Source organism: Bombina bombina, chromosome 5, assembly GCF_027579735.1.
Source record: "Bombina bombina isolate aBomBom1 chromosome 5, aBomBom1.pri, whole genome shotgun sequence".
Classification (NCBI taxonomy): domain Eukaryota; kingdom Metazoa; phylum Chordata; class Amphibia; order Anura; family Bombinatoridae; genus Bombina; species Bombina bombina.
In genome coordinates, this window is record NC_069503.1 from 19,086,060 (window position 1) to 19,110,280 (window position 24,221).

The following is a 24,221-nucleotide window of genomic DNA, read 5'->3' on the forward strand; positions in this document are numbered from 1 at the left end:
CTGAGTAAAACAGTATTCCTATCTGGACTGAGTAACACAGTATTCCTATCTGGACTGAGTAAAACAGTATTCTTATCTGGACTGAGTAAAACAGTATTCCTATCTGGACTGAGTAAAACAGTATTCCTACCTGGACTGAGTACAACAGTATTCCTATCTGGACTGAGTAACACAGTATTCCTATCTGGGCTGAGTAAAACAGTATTCCTATCTGGGCTGAGTAAAACAGTATTCCTATCTGGACTGAGTAAAACAGTATTCTTATCTGGACTGAGTAAAACAGTATTCCTATCTGGACTGAGTAACACAGTATTCCTATCTGGACTGAGTAAAACAGTATTCCTACCTGGACTGAGTACAACAGTATTCCTATCTGGACTGAGTAACACAGTATTCCTATCTGGGCTGAGTAAAACAGTATTCCTATCTGGGCTGAGTAAAACAGTATTCCTATCTGGACTGAGTAAAACAGTATTCCTATCTGGACTGAGTAAAACAGTATTCTTATTTGGGCTGAGTAAAACAGTATTCTTATCTGGACTGAGTAAAACAGTATTCCTATCTGGACTGAGTACAACAGTATTCCTATCTGGATTGAGTAAAACAGTATTCCTATCTGGACTGAGTAAAACAGTATTCTTATCTGGACTGAGTAAAACAGTATTCCTATCTGGACTGAGTAACACAGTATTCCTATCTGGACTGAGTAAAACAGTATTCCTATCTGGACTGAGTACAACAGTATTCCTATCTGGACTGAGTAACACGGTATTCCTATCTGGGCTGAGTAAAACAGTATTCCTATCTGGACTGAGTAAAACAGTATTCCTATCTGGACTGAGTAAAACAGTATTCTTATCTGGACTGAGTAAAACAGTATTCCTATCTGGACTGAGTAACACAGTATTCCTATCTGGACTGAGTAAAACAGTATTCCTATCTGGACTGAGTACAACAGTATTCCTATCTGGACTGAGTAACACAGTATTCCTATCTGGGCTGAGTAAAACAGTATTCCTATCTGGACTGAGTAAAACAGTATTCTTATCTGGGCTGAGTAAAACAGTATTTTTATCTGGACTGAGTAAAACAGTATTCTTATCTGGGCTGAGTAAAACAGTATTCTTATCTGGACTGAGTAAAACAGTATTCCTATCTGGACTGAGTAACACAGTATTCCTATCTGGGCTGAGTAAAACAGTATTCCTATCTGGACTGAGTAAAACAGTATTCTTATCTGGGCTGAGTAAAACAGTATTCCTATCTGGACTGAGTAAAACAGTATTCCTATCTGGACTGAGTAACACAGTATTCCTATCTGGACTGAGTAACACAGTATTCCTATCTGGGCTGAGTAAAACAGTATTCCTATCTGGACTGAGTAAAACAGTATTCCTATCTGGACTGAGTAAAACAGTATTCCTATCTGGACTGAGTAACACAGTATTCCTATCTGGGCTGAGTAAAACAGTATTCCTATCTGGACTGAGTAAAACAGTATTCTTATCTGGGCTGAGTAAAACAGTATTCCTATCTGGACTGAGTAAAACAGTATTCCTATCTGGACTGAGTAACACAGTATTCCTATCTGGACTGAGTAACACAGTATTCCTATCTGGGCTGAGTAAAACAGTATTCCTATCTGGACTGAGTAAAACAGTATTCCTATCTGGACTGAGTAAAACAGTATTCCTATCTGGACTGAGTAACACAGTATTCCTATCTGGACTGAGTAAAAAAGTATTCCTATCTGGGCTCAGTAAAACAGTATTCCTATCTGGACTGAGTAACACAGTATTCCTACCTGGACTGAGTAACACAGTATTCCTATCTGGACTGAGTAAAACAGTATTCCTATCTGGGCTGAGTAAAACAGTATTCCTATCTGGACTGAGTAACACAGTATTCCTATCTGGACTGAGTAACACAGTATTCCTATCTGGGCTGAGTAAAACAGTATTCCTATCTGGACTGAGTAAAACAGTATTCCTGTCTGGACTGAGTAAAACAGTATTCCTATCTGAACTGAGTAAAACAGTATTCCTATCTGAACTGAGTAACACAGTATTCCTATCTGGACTGAGTAAAACAGTATTCCTATCTGGACTGAGTAACACAGTATTCCTATCTGGGCTGAGTAAAACAGTATTCCTATCTGGACTGAGTAAAACAGTATTCCTGTCTGGACTGAGTAAAACAGATTCCTATCTGAACTGAGTAAAACAGTATTCCTATCTGGACTGAGTAAAACAGTATTCCTATCTGGACTGAGTAACACAGTATTCCTATCTGGACTGAGTAACACAGTATTCCTATCTGGACTGAGTAAAACAGTATTCCTATCTGGACTGAGTAAAACAGTATTCCTATCTGAACTGAGTAAAACAGTATTCCTATCTGGACTGAGTAACACAGTATTTCTATCTGGACTGAGTAACACAGTATTCCTATCTGGACTGAGTAAAACAGTATTCCTATCTGGACTGAGTAAAACAGTATTCATATCTGAACTGAGTAAAACAGTATTCCTATCTGGACTGAGTAACACAGTATTCCTATCTGGACTGAGTAACACAGTATTCCTATCTGGACTGAGTAAAACAGTATTCCTATCTGGACTGAGTAAAACAGTATTCCTATCTGAACTGAGTAAAACAGTATTTCTATCTGGACTGAGTAACACAGTATTCCTATCTGGACTGAGTAAAACAGTATTCCTATCTGGACTGAGTAAAACAGTATTGCTATCTGGACTGAGTACAACAGTATTCCTATCTGGACTGAGTAAAAAAGTATTCCTATCTGGACTGAGTACCACAGTATTCCTATCTGGACTGAGTAAAACAGTATTCCTATCTGGGCTGAGTACAACAGTATTCCTATCTGGGCTGAGTAAAACAGTATTCATATCTGGACTGAGTAAAACAGTATTCCTATCTGGACTGAGTAACACAATATTCCTATCTGGGCTGATATTCTCCCATACAAGGCGCTGTTTGAAACCGCCATGGTTTCTACCATACTACGACAGGTTGTTACCGGCTCTAACTGGTCCAGCATGTCTAAATGTAGCCTTATGCTTTGTCTCAAATGTTTAAACTGTAGCTTAGATTGTACACAACACTAATTTGTTTAATTTTAGGTTTATGTTTTGTTTGTGTACGATTGGAGGAGACAGTGGGAGGGACTGATAGTAGATCTGTGACGTATTGTACACACAACACGCTCTAATAGGCTGAGATAATTAGCCATGCGGTTTGTTGTTATGAAGGGGCGGTTTAACCCCTATACAGGCCCCAGTTCCCATTGCTGTTCTGATCGGGTAGCAGACAATGCATTGATTTTAATGCACTTTGGTTTTAACGCGGTCTTTGGATAATGGGAGGGACTTGCTAATAGGTTTATTTGTGTGTTTGATATTGATGATGCGTAACACATATCGATAGATTATGGTAATTAGCCATGTGTTTGATGTAGAGAGGAAGTGACATAGCACCTAAGTAGGTCCTCGTTCATTGGTTCTTTTGACAGTAGTTAAAGGGCACATAGAGGCCTATTTACTAAAGGACTTGCAGACCTGATCCGACAGTGCGGATCAGGTCCGCCAGACCTCGCTGAATGCGGAGAGAAATACGCTCGCTGTATTCAGCATTGCACCAGCAGCTCACAAGAGGTGCTAGTGCAACGCCGCCCCCTGCAGACTCGCGGCCAATCGGCCGTCAGCAGGGGGTGTCAATCAACCCGATCGTACTCGATCTGGTTGAATTCCGGCGATTCCTGTCTGCCTGCTCTGAGCAGGCAGACAGGGTTATGGAGCAGCGGTCCTTACGGAGCTTGATAAATGGGCCCCTATGGGTTTAAATAGAGGTGTGGGGCTTTTTCTTGCACGTGATATCCCAGTGAACAAGGTGCCAGGAGGTACAGAAATGTTATACTCAAATAAAAGTGATGTTTTACTATTACAGAATCCGTGCGGTGTTCTGTTCTGGTGGAATGGAGAGAAATTGGTTATATATACAGTAGTAAAATATATATCTATACCTATATATCAATAAGAATATATACAGATATATATAGAAATAAATATTATATATTATATATCAATATGAGTATATACAGATATATATAGAAATAAATATTATATATTATATATCAATATGAATATATACAGATATATATAGAAATAAATATTATATATTATATATCAATATGAGTATATACAGATATATATAGAAATAAATATTATATATTATATATCAATATGAGTATATACAGATATATATAGAAATAAATATTATATATTATATATCAATATGAGTATATACAGATATATATAGAAATAAATATTATATATTATATATCAATATGAGTATATACAGATATATATAGAAATAAATATTATATATTATATATCAATATGAGTATATACAGATATATATATAGAAATAAATATTATATATTATATATCAATATGAGTATATACAGATATATATAGAAATAAATATTATATATTATATATCAATATGAGTATATACAGATATATATAGAAATAAATATTATATATTATATATCAATATGAATATATGCAGATATATATCGAAATAAATATTATATATTATATATCAATATGAATATATGCAGATATATATCGAAATAAATATTATATATTATATATCAATATGAATATATGCAGATATATATAGAAATAAATATTATATATTATATATCAATATGAGTATATACAGATATATATAGAAATAAATATTATATATTATATATCAATATGAATATATACAGATATATATAGAAATAAATATTATATATTATATATCAATATGAGTATATGCAGATATATATAGAAATAAATATTATATATTATATATCAATATGAATATATGCAGATATATATAGAAATAAATATTATATATTATATATCAATATGAATATATGCAGATATATATAGAAATAAATATTATATATTATATATCAATATGAGTATATACAGATATATATAGAAATAAATATTATATATTATATATCAATATGAATATATGCAGATATATATAGAAATAAATATTATATATTATATATCAATATGAGTATATGCAGATATATATAGAAATAAATATTATATATTATATATCAATATGAATATATGCAGATATATATAGAAATAAATATTATATATTATATATCAATATGAGTATATGCAGATATATATAGAAATAAATATTATATATTATATATCAATATGAATATATGCAGATATATATAGAAATAAATATTATATATTATATATCAATATGAATATATACAGATATATATAGAAATAAATATTATATATTATATATCAATATGAATATATGCAGATATATATAGAAATAAATATTATATATTATATATCAATATGAATATATGCAGATATATATAGAAATAAATATTATATATTATATATCAATATGAATATATGCAGATATATATAGAAATAAATATTATATATTATATATCAATATGAGTATATACAGATATATATAGAAATAAATATTATATATTATATATCAATATGAATATATACAGATATATATAGAAATAAATATTATATATTATATATCAATATGAGTATATACAGATATATATAGAAATAAATATTATATATTATATATCAATATGAGTATATACAGATATATATAGAAATAAATATTATATATTATATATCAATATGAATATATATACAGATATATATAGAAATAAATATTATATATTATATATCAATATGAGTATATACAGATATATATAGAAATAAATATTATATATTATATATCAATATGAATATATACAGATATATATAGAAATAAATATTATATATTATATATCAATATGAGTATATACAGATATATATAGAAATAAATATTATATATTATATATCAATATGAATATATACAGATATATATAGAAATAAATATTATATATTATATATCAATATGAGTATATACAGATATATATAGAAATAAATATTATATATTATATATCAATATGAATATATACAGATATATATAGAAATAAATATTATATATTATATATCAATATGAATATATACAGATATATATAGAAATAAATATTATATATTATATATCAATATGAGTATATACAGATATATATAGAAATAAATATTATATATTATATATCAATATGAGTATATACAGATATATATAGAAATAAATATTATATATTATATATCAATATGAGTATATACAGATATATATAGAAATAAATATTATATATTATATATCAATATGAGTATATACAGATATATATAGAAATAAATATTATATATTATATATCAATATGAGTATATACAGATATATATAGAAATAAATATTATATATTATATATCAATATGAGTATATACAGATATATATAGAAATAAATATTATATATTATATATCAATATGAGTATATACAGATATATATAGAAATAAATATTAAGGGGTAGCTTTAACAAGCAGCGTATGCTGCAATCTACCCCCGTAGTTTACAGATCGCTGGAAACAAGCGTTAAGAAGCCGCGGTCGTAAAACGGATATGATAGGGATGATTGACAAACCTGCTAGCGGCCAATCTGCAGGGGGTGGCATTGCACAAGCATTTCAATAGGAATGCTTGTGCAATGTTAAATGCCAACAGCCTATGCTACAGCGGATCATGTCCGTCCGACATTTAGTAAATCGGACCCCAAGAATTAAAGACATTTTATACTATGTGAAGAACATTGCAATGTATAATATTTACAGTAAATACATGATAAAAAACACATTTCATATGACAAACAGCAATTTTTTTTTATGTTTTCAGGTCTTTGAGTGGAAAGGGCTCCTAAGTATGTGTGTGTATCTACCTATCTATCTATCTATCTATCTATCTATCTATCTATCTATCTATCTATCTATACAGTGTATGTGTGTGTGTGTATATATGTTCATATGTGAATATATGCATGTATATACATATATAAACATATTTATATATATATATATATATATATATATATATATATATATATATATATATATATATATATATATATATATAATAGACCTTTACAGTGAAAAATGTTGTCATATACTATATACGTTTGAACCTTTATACCTTTCTTAATATCAATGTAAATATTTTTTATCAGATAGTGTATATGAGTTATTTGAATGTATTTATGTTGTGTTTGGTGCGACTTTTTTTAGCCCTAACCCTTTTCACCAGATCTTCAGTCACCCTAACTAGACTAGTACAAACTTAGCGGTACGTGTTTACTTTCCACTTGTAATAAAATTAATCAGAGGTGGTCAGATAAGGAACTGCAAGACAATGCAAGGTAGCAAAATGACAACGGCAATCCTTGTCTACCCTTGTAACAAGTCCTCAAAATAATGCAAGAAGTGGGGAGTGTGGCTATTAAAAAACAACTACAGCAAAACAAGGTATAATTTGTTTTGAAAGAGTTTACAGTTAGCTAGTAAAAAATTCTATAGACAACTAAGATGTCTTGTGATTATAAGGTGTTTAGTGCATCTGTCTGTCTGTATGTGACAGGGTAAAGGACAAATAAACTGTTGGAGACAAAAGAAAATAAAGATCACAGCTGGGTAGAGGGTCCCTGTACCTCTGTATCTCCAGCGCTGCGCTGCTTTGCCCCTGTGTAGTTCCGATACTGCTGCCCATCACTGCTGTACATGAGCCGGTACTTGGTGATATAAGCCCCGGACTGTCTGCCCCCCTGGGTAATAATGGCAGAGATGAACATGGCCTGAAGGAAATCCACCTGGAAGTAGGGCTGTCTGTCTGTGGCTAGCGGGCTCCATCCTGGCTCCATATTAAGGCTAAACATGAGATAAACACAGTTCAGATGGTCGATGCAATAAATCTCCTGTAGCATTTGCATGGAACAAGATTATATTGGTCTTACAGACAATGTTCCTTTACTAATTGTGATGCCTTTAATGAACCAACAAAATCAAGGTATTTCTTTTTATTCCATAAGTTTTCAAGACCTCACAGGTCTCTTCTTCAGATGAAGTTAGATGTGAAGCTCATTATAATGTGTCACTGCAGCTGATAAATGTATTTATTTTATATCTGTTATAATGTATCACATTGTATCACCTCACACTGACACAACATAAGCTCTCACACAGCACAGCACTATATAATGTGTCACTGCAGCTGATAAATGTATTTATTTTATATCTGTTATAATGTATCACATTGTATCACCTCACACTGACACAACTGCATCTCTCACACAGCACAGCACTATATAATGTGCCACTGCTGCTGATAAATGTATTTATTTTATATCTGTTATATTGTATCACATTGTATCACCTCACACAGACACAACATAAGCTCTCACACAACACAGCACTATATAATGTGTCACTGCAGATGATAAATGTATTTATTTTATATCTGTTATATTGTATCACATTGTATCACCTCACACTGACACAACATAAGCTCTCACACAGCACAGCACTATATAATGTGTCACTGCAGCTGATAAATGTATTTATTTTATATCTGTTATAATGTATCACATTGTATCACCTCACACTGACACAACTGCATCTCTCACACAGCACAGCACTATATAATGTGCCACTGCTGCTGATAAATGTATTTATTTTATATCTGTTATATTGTATCACATTGTATCACCTCACACAGACACAACAGCAGCTCTCACACAGCACAGCACTATATAATGTGTCACTGCTGCTGATAAATGTATTTATTTTATATCTGTTATATTGTATCACATTGTATCACCTCACACTGACACAACATAAGCTCTCACAGAGCACAGCACTATATAATGTGTCACTGCGGCTGATAAATGTATTTATTTTATATCTGTTATATTGTATCACATTGTATCACCTCACACTGACACAACATAAGCTCTCACACAACACAGCACTATATAATGTGTCACTGCAGCTGATAAATGTATTTATTTTATATCTGTTATATTGTATCACATTGTATCACCTCACACTGACACAACTGCAGCTCTCACACAACACAGCACTATATAATGTGTCACTGCAGCTGATAAATGTATTTATTTTATATCTGTTATATTGTATCACATTGTATCACCTCACACTGACACAACATAAGCTCTAACACAGCACAGCACTATATAATGTGTCACTGCTGCTGATAAATGTATTTATTTTATATCTGTTATATTGTATCACATTGTATCACCTCACACTGACACAACATAAGCTCTCACACAACACAGCACTATATAATGTGTCACTGCAGCTGATAAATGTATTTATTTTATATCTGTTATATTGTATCACATTGTATCACCTCACACTGACACAACATAAGCTCTCACACAACACAGCACTATATAATGTGTCACTGCAGCTGATAAATGTATTTATTTTATATCTGTTATATTGTATCACATTGTATCACCTCACACTGACACAACATAAGCTCTCACACAGCACAGCACTATATAATGTGTCACTGCAGCTGATAAATGTATTTATTTTACATCTGTTATATTGTATCACATTGTATCACCTCACACTCACACAACATAAGCTCTCACACAACACAGCACTATATAATGTGTCACTGCAGCTGATAAATGTATTTATTTTATATCTGTTATATTGTATCACATTGTATCACCTCACACAGACACAACATAAGCTCTCACACAGCACAGCACTATATAATGTGTCACTGCAGCTGATAAATGTATTTATTTTATATCTGTTATATTGTATCACATTGTATCACCTCACACTGACACAACATAAGCTCTCACACAACACAGCACTATATAATGTGTCACTGCAGCTGATAAATGTATTTATTTTATATCTGTTATATTTTATCACATTGTATCACCTCACACTGACACAACATAAGCTCTCACACAGCACAGCACTATATAATGTGTCACTGCAGCTGATAAATGTATTTATTTTATATCTGTTATATTTTATCACATTGTATCACCTCACACTGACACAACATCAGCTCTCACACAACACAGCACTATATAATGTGTATTAAATGTATTTATTTTATATCTGTTATATTGTATCACATTGTATCACCTCACACTGACACAACAGCAGCTCTAACACAGCACAGCACTATATAATGTGTCACTGCAGCTGATAAATGTATTTATTTTATATCTGTTATATTGTATCACATTGTATCACCTCACACTGACACAACATAAGCTCTCACACAGCACAGCACTATATAATGTGTCACTGCAGCTGATAAATGTATTTATTTTATATCTGTTATATTGTATCACATTGTATCACCTCACACTAACACAACATCAGCTCTCACACAACACAGCACTATATAATGTGTCACTGCAGCTGATAAATGTATTTATTTTATATCTGTTATATTGTATCACATTGTATCACCTCACACTGACACAACATAAGCTCTAACACAGCACAGCACTATATAATGTGTCACTGCAGCTGATAAATATATTTATTTTATATCTGTTATATTGTATGACATTGTATCACCTCACACTGACACAACAGCAGCTCTCACACAACACAGCACTATATAATGTGTCACTGCAGCTGATAAATGTATTTATTTTATATCTGTTATATTGTATTACATTGTATCACCTCACACTGACACAACATAAGCTCTCACACAGCACAGCACTATATAATGTGTCACTGCAGCTGATAAATGTATTTATTTTATATCTGCTATATTGTATCACATTGTATCACCTCACACTGACACAACATAAGCTCTCACATAACACAGCACTATATAATGTGTCACTGCAGCTGATAAATGTATTTATTTTATATCTGCTATATTGTATCACATTGTATCACCTCAGGCTGACACAACATAAGCTCTCACACAGCACAGCACTATATAATGTGTCACTGCAGCTGATAAATGTATTTATTTTATATCTGTTATATTGTATCACATTGTATCACCTCACACTGACACAACAGCAGCTCTCACACAGCACAACACTATATAATGTGTCACTGCAGCTGATAAATGTATTTATTTTATATCTGTTATATTGTATCACATTGTATCACCTCACACTGACACAATAGAAGCTCTAACACAGCACAGCACTATATAATGTGTCACTGCAGCTGATAAATGTATTTATTTTATATCTGTTATATTGTATCACATTGTATCACCTCACACTGACACAACATAAGCTCTCACACAACACAGCATTATATAATGTGTCACTGCAGCTGATAAATGTATTTATTTTATATCTGTTATATTGTATCACATTGTATCACCTCACACTGACACAACATAAGCTCTCACACAACACAGCACTATATAAATGTGTCACTGCAGCTGATAAATGTATTTATTTTATATCTGTTATATTGTATCACATTGTATCACCTCACACTGACACAACATAAGCTCTCACACATTACAGCACTATATAATGTGTCACTGCAGCTGATAAATCTATTTATTTTATATCTGTTATATTGTATCACATTGTATCACCTCTCACTGACACAACAGCAGCTCTCACACAGCACAGCACTATATAATGTGTCTCTGCAGCTGATAAATGTATTTATTTTATATCTGTTATATTGTATCACATTGTATCACCTCACACTGACACAACATAAGCTCTCACACAACACAGCACTATATAATGTGTCACTGCAGCTGATAAATGTATTTATTTTATATCTGTTATATTGTATCACATTGTATCACCTCACACTGACACAACTGCAGGTCTCACACAGCACAGCACTATATAATGTGTCACTGCAGCTGATAAATGTATTTATTTTATATCTGTTATAATGTATCACATTGTATCACCTCACACTGACACAACTGCATCTCTCAAACAGCACAGCACTATATAATGTGTCACTGCAGCTGATAAATGTATTTATTTTATATCTGTTATATTGTATCACATTGTATCACCTCACACAGACACAACAGCAGCTCTCACACAGCACAGCACTATATAATGTGTCACTGCAGCTGATAAATGTATTTATTTTATATCTGTTATATTGTATCACATTGTATCACCTCACACTGACACAACATAAGCTCTCACAGAGCACAGCACTATATAATGTGTCACTGCTGCTGATAAATGTATTTATTTTATATCTGTTATATTGTATCACATTGTATCACCTCACACTGACACAACATAAGCTCTCACAGAGCACATCACTATATAATGTGTCACTGCAGCTGATAAATGTATTTATTTTATATCTGTTATATTGTATCACATTGTATCACCTCACACTGACACAACATAAGCTCTCACACAACACAGCACTATATAATGTGTCACTGCAGCTGATAAATGTATTTATTTTATATCTGTTATATTGTATCACATTGTATCACCTCACACTGACACAACAACAGCTCTCACATAACACAGCATTATATAATGTGTCACTGCAGCTGATAAATGTATTTATTTTATATCTGTTATATTGTATCACATTGTATCACCTCACACTGACACAACTGCAGCTCTCACACAACACAGCACTATATAATGTGTCACTGCAGCTGATAAATGTATTTATTTTATATCTGTTATATTGTATCACATTGTATCACCTCACACTGACACAACATAAGCTCTCACACAGCACAGCACTATATAATGTGTCACTGCAGCTGATAAATGTATTTATTTTACATCTGTTATATTGTATCACATTGTATCACCTCACACTCACACAACATAAGCTCTCACACAACACAGCACTATATAATGTGTCACTGCAGCTGATAAATGTATTTATTTTATATCTGTTATATTGTATCACATTGTATCACCTCACACTGACACAACATAAGCTCTCACACAGCACAGCACTATATAATGTGTCTCTGCAGCTGATAAATGTATTTATTTTATATCTGTTATATTGTATCACATTGTATCACCTCACACTGACACAACATAAGCTCTCACACAGCACAGCACTATATAATGTGTCACTGCAGCTGATAAATGTATTTATTTTATATCTGTTATATTGTATCACATTGTATCACCTCACACTGACACAACATAAGCTCTCACACAGCACAGCACTATATAATGTGTCTCTGCAGCTGATAAATGTATTTATTTTATATCTGTTATATTGTATCACATTGTATCACCTCACACTGACACAACATAAGCTCTCACACAGCACAGCACTATATAATGTGTCACTGCAGCTGATAAATGTATTTATTTTATATCTGTTATATTGTATCACCTCACACTGACACAACATAAGCTCTCACACAACACAGCACTATATAATGTGTCACTGCAGCTGATAAATGTATTTATTTTATATCTGTTATATTGTATCACATTGTATCACCTCACACTGACACAACATAAGCTCTCACACAGCACAGCACTATATAATGTGTCACTGCAGCTGATAAATGTATTTATTTTATATCTGTTATATTTTATCACATTGTATCACCTCACACTGACACAACATAAGCTCTCACACAGCACAGCACTATATAATGTGTCACTGCAGCTGATAAATGTATTTATTGTATATCTGTTATATTGTATCACATTGTATCACCTCACACTGACACAACATCAGCTCTCACACAACACAGCACTATATAATGTGTATTAAATGTATTTATTTTATATCTGTTATATTGTATCACATTGTATCACCTCACACTGACACAACAGCAGCTCTAACACAGCACAGCACTATATAATGTGTCACTGCAGCTGATAAATGTATTTATTTTATATCTGTTATATTGTATCACATTGTATCACCTCACACTGACACAACATAAGCTCTCACACAACACAGCACTATATAATGTGTCACTGCAGCTGATAAATGTATTTATTTTATCTGTTATATTGTATCACATTGTATCACCTCACACTGACACAACATAAGCTCTCACACAGCACAGCACTATATAATGTGTCACTGCAGCTGATAAATGTATTTATTTTATATCTGTTATATTGTATCACATTGTATCACTTCACACTGACACAACATAAGCTCTCACACAGCACAGCACTATATGTGTCACTGCAGCTGATAAATGTATTTATTTTATATCTGTAATATTGTATCACATTGTATCACCTCACACTGACACAACATAAGCTCTCACACAGCACAGCACTATATAATGTGTCACTGCAGCTGATAAATGTATTTATTTTATATCTGTAATATTGTATCACATTGTATCACCTCACACTGACACAACATAAGCTCTCACACAGCACAGCACTATATAATGTGTCACTGCAGCTGATAAATGTATTTATTTTATATCTGTTATATTGTATCACATTGTATCACCTCACACTGACACAACATAAGCTCTCACACAGCACAGCACTATATAATGTGTCACTGCAGCTGATAAATGTATTTATTTTATATCTGTTATATTGTATCACATTGTATCACCTCACACTAACACAACATCAGCTCTCACACAACACAGCACTATATAATGTGTCACTGCAGCTGATAAATGTATTTATTTTATATCTGTTATATTGTATCACATTGTATCACCTCACACTGACACAACATAAGCTCTAACACAGCACAGCACTATATAATGTGTCACTGCAGCTGATAAATATATTTATTTTATATCTGTTATATTGTATGACATTGTATCACCTCACACTGACACAACAGCAGCTCTCACACAACACAGCACTATATAATGTGTCACTGCAGCTGATAAATGTATTTATTTTATATCTGTTATATTGTATCACATTGTATCACCTCACACTGACACAACATAAGCTCTCACATAACACAGCACTATATAATGTGTCACTGCAGCTGATAAATGTATTTATTTTATATCTGTTATATTGTATCACATTGTATCACCTCACACTGACACAACAGCAGCTCTCACACAGCACAACACTATATAATGTGTCACTGCAGCTGATAAATGTATTTATTTTATATCTGTTATATTGTATCACATTGTATCACCTCACACTGACACAACATAAGCTCTAACACAGCACAGCACTATATAATGTGTCACTGCAGCTGATAAATGTATTTATTTTATATCTGTTATATTGTATCACATTGTATCACCTCACACTGACACAACATAAGCTCTAACACAGCACAGCACTATATAATGTGTCACTGCAGCTGATAAATGTATTTATTTTATATCTGTTATATTGTATCACATTGTATCACCTCACACTGACACAACATAAGCTCTCACACAACACAGCATTATATAATGTGTCACTGCAGCTGATAAATGTATTTATTTTATATCTGTTATATTGTATCACATTGTATCACCTCACACTGACACAACATAAGCTCTCACACAACACAGCACTATATAAATGTGTCACTGCAGCTGATAAATGTATTTATTTTATATCTGTTATATTGTATCACATTGTATCACCTCACACTGACACAACATAAGCTCTCACACATTACAGCACTATATAATGTGTCACTGCAGCTGATTATTGTATTTATTTTATATCTGTTATATTGTATCACATTGTATCACCTCACACTGACACAACATAAGCTCTCACACAGCACAACACTATATAATGTGTCACTGCAGCTGATAAATGTATTTATTTTATATCTGTTATATTGTATCACATTGTATCACCTCTCACTGACACAACAGCAGCTCTCACACAGCACAGCACTATATAATGTGTCACTGCAGCTGATAAATGTATTTATTTTATATCTGTTATATTGTATCACATTGTATCACCTCACACAGACACAACATAAGCTCTCACACAGCACAGCACTATATAATGTGTCACTGCAGCTGATAAATGTATTTATTTTATATCTGTTATATTGTATCACATTGTATCACCTCACACTGACACAACAGCAGCTCTCACACAGCACAGCACTATATAATGTGTCACTGCAGCTGGTAAATGTATTTATTTTATATCTGTTATATTGTATCACATTGTATCACCTCACACTAACACAACATAAACTCTCACACAACACAGCACTATATAAATGTGTCACTGCAGCTGATAAATGTATTTATTTTATATCTGTTATATTGTATCACATTGTATCACCTCACACTGACACAACATAAGCTCTCACACAACACAGCACTATATAATGTGTCACTGCAGCTGATAAATGTATTTATTTTATATCTGTTATATTGTATCACATTGTATCACCTCACACTGACACAACATAAGCTCTCACACAGCACAGCACTATATAATGTGTCACTGCAGCTGATAAATGTATTTATTTTATATCTGTTATATTGTATCACATTGTATAACCTCACACTGACACAACATAAGCTCTCACACAGCACAGCACTATATAATGTGTCACTGCAGCTGATAAATGTATTTATTTTATATCTGTTATATTGTATCACATTGTATAACCTCACACTGACACAACAGCAGCTCTCACACAACACAGCACTATATAATGTGTCACTGCAGCTGATAAATGTATTTATTTTATATCTGTTATATTGTATCACATTGTATCACCTCACACTGACACAACATAAGCTCTCACACAGCACAGCACTATATAATGTGTCACTGCAGCTGATAAATGTATTTATTTTATATCTGTTATATTGTATCACATTGTATCACCTCACACTGACACAACATAAGCTCTCACACAACACAGCACTATATAATGTGTCACTGCAGCTGATAAATGTATTTATTTTATATCTGTTATATTGTATCACATTGTATCACCTCACACTGACACAACATCAGCTCTCACACAACACAGCACTATATAATGTGTCACTGCAGCTGATAAATGTATTTATTTTATATCTGTTATATTGTATCACATTGTATCACCTCACACTGACACAACATAAGCTCTCACACAGCACAGCACTATATAATGTGTCACTGCAGCTGATAAATGTATTTATTTTATATCTGTTATATTGTATCACATTGTATCACCTCACACTGACACAACATAAGCTCTCACACAGCACAGCACTATATAATGTGTCACTGCAGCTGATAAATGTATTTATTTTATATCCGTTATATTGTATCACATTGTATCACCTCACACAGACACAACAGCAGCTCTCACACAAAACAGCACTATATAATGTGTCACTGCAGCTGATAAATGTATTTATTTTATATCTGTTATATTGTATCACATTATATCACCTCACACTGACACAACATAAGCTCTCACACAACACAGCACTATATAATGTGTCACTGCAGCTGATAATGTATTTATTTTATATCTGTTATATTGTATCACATTGTATCACCTCACACTGACACAACTGCAGGTCTCACACAGCACAGCACTATATAATGTGTCACTGCAGCTGATAAATGTATTTATTTTATATCTGTTATATTGTATCACATTGTATCACCTCACACTGACACAACATAAGCTCTCACACAGCACAGCACTATATAATGTGTCACTGCAGCTGATAAATGTATTTATTTTATATCTGTTATACAGGGAGTGCAGAATTATTAGGCAAATGAGTATTTTGACCACATCATCCTCTTTATGCATGTTGTCTTACTCCAAGCTGTATAGGCTCGAAAGCCTACTACCAATTAAGCATATTAGGTGATGTGCATCTCTGTAATGAGAAGGGGTGTGGTCTAATGACATCAACACCCTATATCAGGTGTGCATAATTATTAGGCAACTTCCTTTCCTTTGGCAAAATGGGTCAAAAGAAGGACTTGACAGGTTCAGAAAAGTAAAAAATAGTGAGATATCTTGCAGAGGGATGCAGCACTCTTAAAATTGCAAAGCTTCTGAAGCGTGATCATCGAACAATCAAGCGTTTCATTCAAAATAGTCAACAGGGTCGCAAGAAGCGTGTGGAAAAACCAAGGCGCAAAATAACTGCCCATGAACTGAGAAAAGTCAAGCGTGCAGCTGCCAAGATGCCACTTGCCACCAGTTTGGCCATATTTCAGAGCTGCAACATCACTGGAGTGCCCAAAAGCACAAGGTGTGCAATACTCAGAGACATGGCCAAGGTAAGAAAGGCTGAAAGACGACCACCACTGAACAAGACACACAAGCTGAAACGTCAAGACTGGGCCAAGAAATATCTCAAGACTGATTTTTCTAAGGTTTTATGGACTGATGAAATGAGAGTGAGTCTTGATGGGCCAGATGGATGGGCCCGTGGCTGGATTGGTAAAGGGCAGAGAGCTCCAGTCCGACTCAGACGCCAGCAAGGTGGAGGTGGAGTACTGGTTTGGGCTGGTATCATCAAAGATGAGCTTGTGGGGCCTTTTCGGGTTGAGGATGGAGTCAAGCTCAACTCCCAGTCCTACTGCCAGTTTCTGGAAGACACCTTCTTCAAGCAGTGGTACAGGAAGAAGTCTGCATCCTTCAAGAAAAACATGATTTTCATGCAGGACAATGCTCCATCACACGCGTCCAAGTACTCCACAGCGTGGCTGGCAAGAAAGGGTATAAAAGAAGAAAATCTAATGACATGGCCTCCTTGTTCACCTGATCTGAACCCCATTGAGAACCTGTGGTCCATCATCAAATGTGAGATTTACAAGGAGGGAAAACAGTACACCTCTCTGAACAGTGTCTGGGAGGCTGTGGTTGCTGCTGCACGCAATGTTGATGGTGAACATATCAGAACACTGACAGAATCCATGGATGGCAGGCTTTTGAGTGTCCTTGCAAAGAAAGGTGGCTATATTGGTCACTGATTTGTTTTTGTTTTGTTTTTGAATGTCAGAAATGTATATTTGTGAATGTTGAGATGTTATATTGGTTTCACTGGTAAAAATAAATAATTGAAATGGGTATATATTTGTTCTTTGTTAAGTTGCCTAATAATTATGCACAGTAATAGTCACCTGCACACACAGATATCCCCCTAAAATAGCTATAACTAAAAACAAACTAAAAACTACTTCCAAAACTATTCAGCTTTGATATTAATGAGTTTTTTGGGTTCATTGAGAACATGGTTGTTGTACAATAATAAAATTAATCCTCAAAAATACAACTTGCCTAATAATTCTGCACTCCCTGTATTGTATCACATTGTATCACCTCACACTGACACAACATAAGCTCTCACACAGCACAGCACTATATAATGTGTCACTGCAGCTGATAAATGTATTTATTTTATATCTGTTATATTGTATCACATTGTATCACCTCACACTGACACAACATAAGCTCTCACACAACACAGCACTATATAATGTGTCACTGCAGCTGATAAATGTATTTATTTTATATCTGTTATATTGTATCACATTATATCACCTCACACTGACACAACAGCAGCTCTCACACAACACAGCACTATATAATGTGTCACTGCAGCTGATAAATGTATTTATTTTATATCTGTTATATTGTATCACATTGTATCACCTCACACTGACACAATAGAAGATAGCTCTCAGGTCAGGGAAGGTTTAGAAGTCATGATATGTTGTGATAGATCTTGTTGATCTTGTTGTGATAGATGTGACAGCTACAATATTAAGACAGATAGCAGAACATGAGCATCTTGTTCCAGCCTGTGACATTGTGTTTGGTCACATACGTCATTGGGGTTTGTAATTGTGCAGAAATGAACTGGACAGTAAAATATTTTAAGCATCTGTATAGTAAAATCTGTTCCCAAAACGTAACACTTACTTAAATGTCCAATAACAGTTACATTTATATAGATTGTTGCTGTGGCAGCCATATTTATATAGGACTGAGGCTTTGGCAGCACACATGAGAGGTACTGGAATTATTAGGTAAGTACCACTGCTCTGTGTGTCACTGGCAACAAAGGCATACAATCACTGCTCTGAGTGTCACTGGCAACAAAGGCATAAAATCACTGCTCTCTGTGTCACTGGCAACAAAGGCATAAAATCACTGCTCTGTGTCACTGGCAATAAAGGCATACAATCACTGCTCTGTGTGTCATTGGCAACAAAGGCATAAAATCACTGCTCTGTGTGTCACTGGCAACAAAGGCATACAATCACTGCTCTGTGTGTCACTGGCAACAAAGGCATACAATCACTGCTCTGTGTGTCATTGGCAACAAAGGCATAAAATCACTGCTCTGAGTGTCACTGGCAACAAAGGCATACAATCACTGCTCTGAGTGTCACTGGCAACAAAGGCATAAAATCACTGCTCTGTGTGTCACTGGCAACAAAGGCATACAATCACTGCTCTGTGTGTCACTGGCAACAAATGCATAAAATCATTGCTCTGTGTGTCACTGGCAACAAAGGCATACAATCACTGCTCTATGTGTCACTGGCAACAAAGGCATAAAATCAATGCTTTATTTTGTGCTGAAAATTTAAATTGCGGTTACTCCAAACTGGGGGTTAAATCACTGCTCTATATAAAATGCTACAGAGTAAATTAAGAGTAAAGAATTGTTACAGGTAAAACTTACAAATATGGGTGAGTTTACTGTGTTTCTGGCAGGCAAGGATGCAGTCAAATTACTGCTGTGCATATGGTACCAGAGTACAGGGAGAAAATGACTGTTATGCTGGCAGCCAAGGGGATACAATCACTGCTTAGTATATATGAAAGGCCCTAAGCTCGGGAAAGGCAATAGTGTGACCCCACCTACTAATTTCTTACCCTCCTTGTCACTGGCTGTTTACTCAGTATGTTTTGAAAGACAGATGGCAGAACTGACGGCAGAACTGAAGTGTTTACCCCATGATGGAAACTATTTCACTACAGACTCTTCTTCCTAACAATCTAGTTTTAATGGAATAATCAGTGTCCCTAAAAGATGCTCTATAACATTAAGCAAGTCATGTGTGTTGTGGTTTGTCTGTGAGCAGTAGAGCAGACCATTGGACCAGAACATACACTACATGACGTCAGCACTAGAGCATTATACACAACTTACATGTTAGGCACAATGTTCAGGCGTCCAGCATCCGGAGGGTTGTTGTCCTTGTAGGACGACGCTGTCAGCTGCTGGTAATGAATCCGTCCGTCCTCCAGACCTAGAGCCACATCACAGGGACCTGAGGAACAGACAACAATTACCAGATATTCTGCCCCCAGAGCTACACTCAGTAGGATTTGGTCAACATAGAATGACTAATATAAGAGGAGAGAAGGTAGAGAGATCTCATAGACAACTTCATATATATTAGTGATTTAATAATAACCCCAACACCAGAGCAAGGGTTCATGATCTCAGGTTGGAGGGTGGTAGGTTCAGGAGTAATCTGCAGAAGAATGGCTTCATGTGAATAGACCTCACATAGCGTGTCACGCTGCCACATAGTGTATAATATTACTGCGGCATAGGGTAATCAGGAGAATAGACCTCACATTGTGTGTCACACTGTCACATAATGTGATAATACTGAGTCATAGTGTGATCTGGAGAACAGGCCTCACATAATGTGTCACAGTGTCACATAGTGTGATAATACTGAGTCATAGTGTGATCTGGAGAACAGGCCTCACATAATGTGTCACACTGTCACATGTAGTGATTTTACTGAGTCATGGGGGCATATTTTTCAAGCTCTGAATGGAGCTTGATGCACCGTGTTTCTGGCGAGCCTGCAGGCTCGCCAGAAACAGCAGTTATGAAGCAGCGGTCACAAAGAGCAGGCGGACAGACATCGCCAGAAATCAACCCGATTGAGTACGATTGGGTTGATTGACACCTCCCTGCTGGCAGCCCATTGGCCGCGAGTCTGCAGGGGGCGACGTTGCACCAGCAGCTCTTGTGAGCTGCTGGTGCAATGCTGAATATGGAGAGCGTATTGCTCTCCGCATTCAGCGAGGTCTGTCAGACCTGATCCGCACTGTCGGATCAGGTCCGACAGACCTTGATAAATAGAGGCCATAGTGTGATCTGAAAACCAGTCCTCAAATAACGTGTCACTTTGTCACATAATGTGATAATACTGAGTTATAGTGTGATCTGGAGAACAGGCCTCACATAGCGTGTCATAGTGTGATATTGCTGAGTCATAGGGGCATATGTATAAAGATCCGATTAGAGCTTGATGCCCCGTGTTTCTGGCAAGCCTGCAGGCTCGCCAGAAACAGCAGTTATGAAGCAGCTGTCACAAAGACCGCTGCTCCATAACCTGTCCAGCTGCTCTGAGCAGACGGACACACATCGCCGGAAATCAACCCGATCGAGTATGATCGGGTTGATTGACAACCCCCTGCTGGCGTCCGATTGGCCGCGAGTCTGCAGGAGGCGGCGTTGCACCAGCAGCTCTTGTGAGCTGCTGGTGCAATGCTGAATAGGGCGAGCGTATTGCTCGCCGTATTCAGCGAGGTCTGGTGGACCTGATCCGCACCTGATCCCAATCGTGTCACAGTGTCACATAAACTGATATTACTGAGTCATAGGGGCCGATTTATGAATGTCTGGAGGACATGATACGCTGTAGTAGCGTATCATGTCTGCCAGACATCTCTGAATGCCGACAGCATATGTTGTTGGCATTTAGCATTGCACAAGCAGTTCTAGAGACCTTGTGCAATGCCGCCCCCTGCAGATTTGCGGCTGCTAGCAGGGGGTGTCAATCAGCCCGATCGTTTAGGATCAGGCAGATTGATGTCCGCAGCCTGGAGGCAGTAGACCAGTTAAGGAGCAGCGGTCTTTTCAAAATGACGTACCTTGCATTCCTATTGGCTTTTTTGATTCTTCAAATTCAAATTAGCCAATAGGATGAGAGCTTCTGAAATCCTATTGGCTGATTTAAATTTGAAGAATCAAATCAGCCAATAGGAATGCAAGGTACACCATTTTTAAATGGCTACCTTGCATTCAACTTCAGTGTATGGCAGTGACCGTATGAAGAGGACGCTCCACGCAGGATGGGATCCACTTCCAGGATAGCTCTGCGCCGCCGGGATGAAGATATAAGACGTCCCTGAGATGGATGAAGGTGTCACCGCGTGGATGAAGACTTCTCGCCGCCTGGATGAAGATTGATGTCCAGACTTCAGGAACCGTGAGTAGATTTTATGGGATTAGTGTTAGGTTGTTTTTTTTATTTTTTTCTTAGATTAGGGATGGGCACTTGGAAAAGAGCTGAATGTCCTTTTAAGGGTGGTGAAAAAGAGCTGAATGCCCTTTTAAGGGCGGTGAAAAAGAGCTGAATGCCCTTTTAAGGGCGGTGAAAAAGAGCTGAATGCCCTTTTAAGGGTGGTGAAAAAGAGCTGAATGCCCTTTTAAGGGTGGTGAAAAAGAGCTGAATGCCCTTTTAAGGGTGGTGAAAAAGAGCTGAATGCCCTTTTAAGGGTGGTGAAAAAGAGCTGAATGCCCTTTTAAGGGTGGTGAAAAAGAGCTGAATGCCCTTTTAAGGGCAATGCCCATACAAATTCCCCTTTAGGGGCAATGGGTAGTTTAGGATTTTTTAAAGTTAGTTTTTTTTATTTTAGGAGGTTGGTTGGATGGTGGGTTTACTGGGGACTTTCTATTTTTTACAGGTAAAAGAGCTATTAGGGCTATACCCTACAAAAGGCCCTTTTAAGGGCTATTGGTAGTTTATTGTAGGTTAGGGTGTTTTTATTTGGGGGGCTTTTTTATTTTTATAGGACTATTAGATTAGGTGTAATTGTTTTTATTTTTGATCATTTTGTTTACTATTTTTTGTAAGCTTTAATGTTTTTTATTTTTTTATGTTTTTTATTTTTCGTAATTTAGTGTTTATTATTTTGTAATTTTAGATTTTTTAATATTTTTTATAGTGTTAGCTTTTTTTAAATTTGTAATTTAGATATTTTAATTGGTAGCATTTTTTATTTTATTAGAATAGTAAGGTTAGGTTAATTTATAGTTTAATGTTAGGTTTATTTTTATTTCACAGGTAAGTTTTTATTTATTTAAAGATAGTTAAATTGTCATTTTAATTTAAAGTTAGGGGGGTTTAATAAGGTTTAGGGGTTAATAGTTTAATTTTGTGTCTTGTGATGTAGGGGGTTGGCGGTTTAGGGGTTAATAGGTTTATTTAGTGGCAGCGATGTGGGGGTCAGAGGTTTAGGTGTTCACAGGTTTATTTAGTGGTG

At 35.1% G+C, this 24,221-nt stretch overlaps 1 protein-coding gene across 1 annotated transcript in view; it reads right to left on the reverse strand.

The window, feature by feature from the left end:
• LOC128661241 (SCO-spondin-like) overlaps positions 1–24,221 on the reverse strand; it is a 624,208-nt gene that overhangs the window by 442,759 nt on the left and 157,228 nt on the right. The window contains exons 47-48 of the mRNA XM_053715520.1: positions 21,079–21,199; positions 7,658–7,874 (exon numbers count right to left, since the gene is read on the reverse strand). Of these exons, the coding sequence (XP_053571495.1) occupies positions 7,658–7,874; positions 21,079–21,199 (338 nt within the window). The remainder of the gene's footprint in view (positions 1–7,657; positions 7,875–21,078; positions 21,200–24,221) is intronic.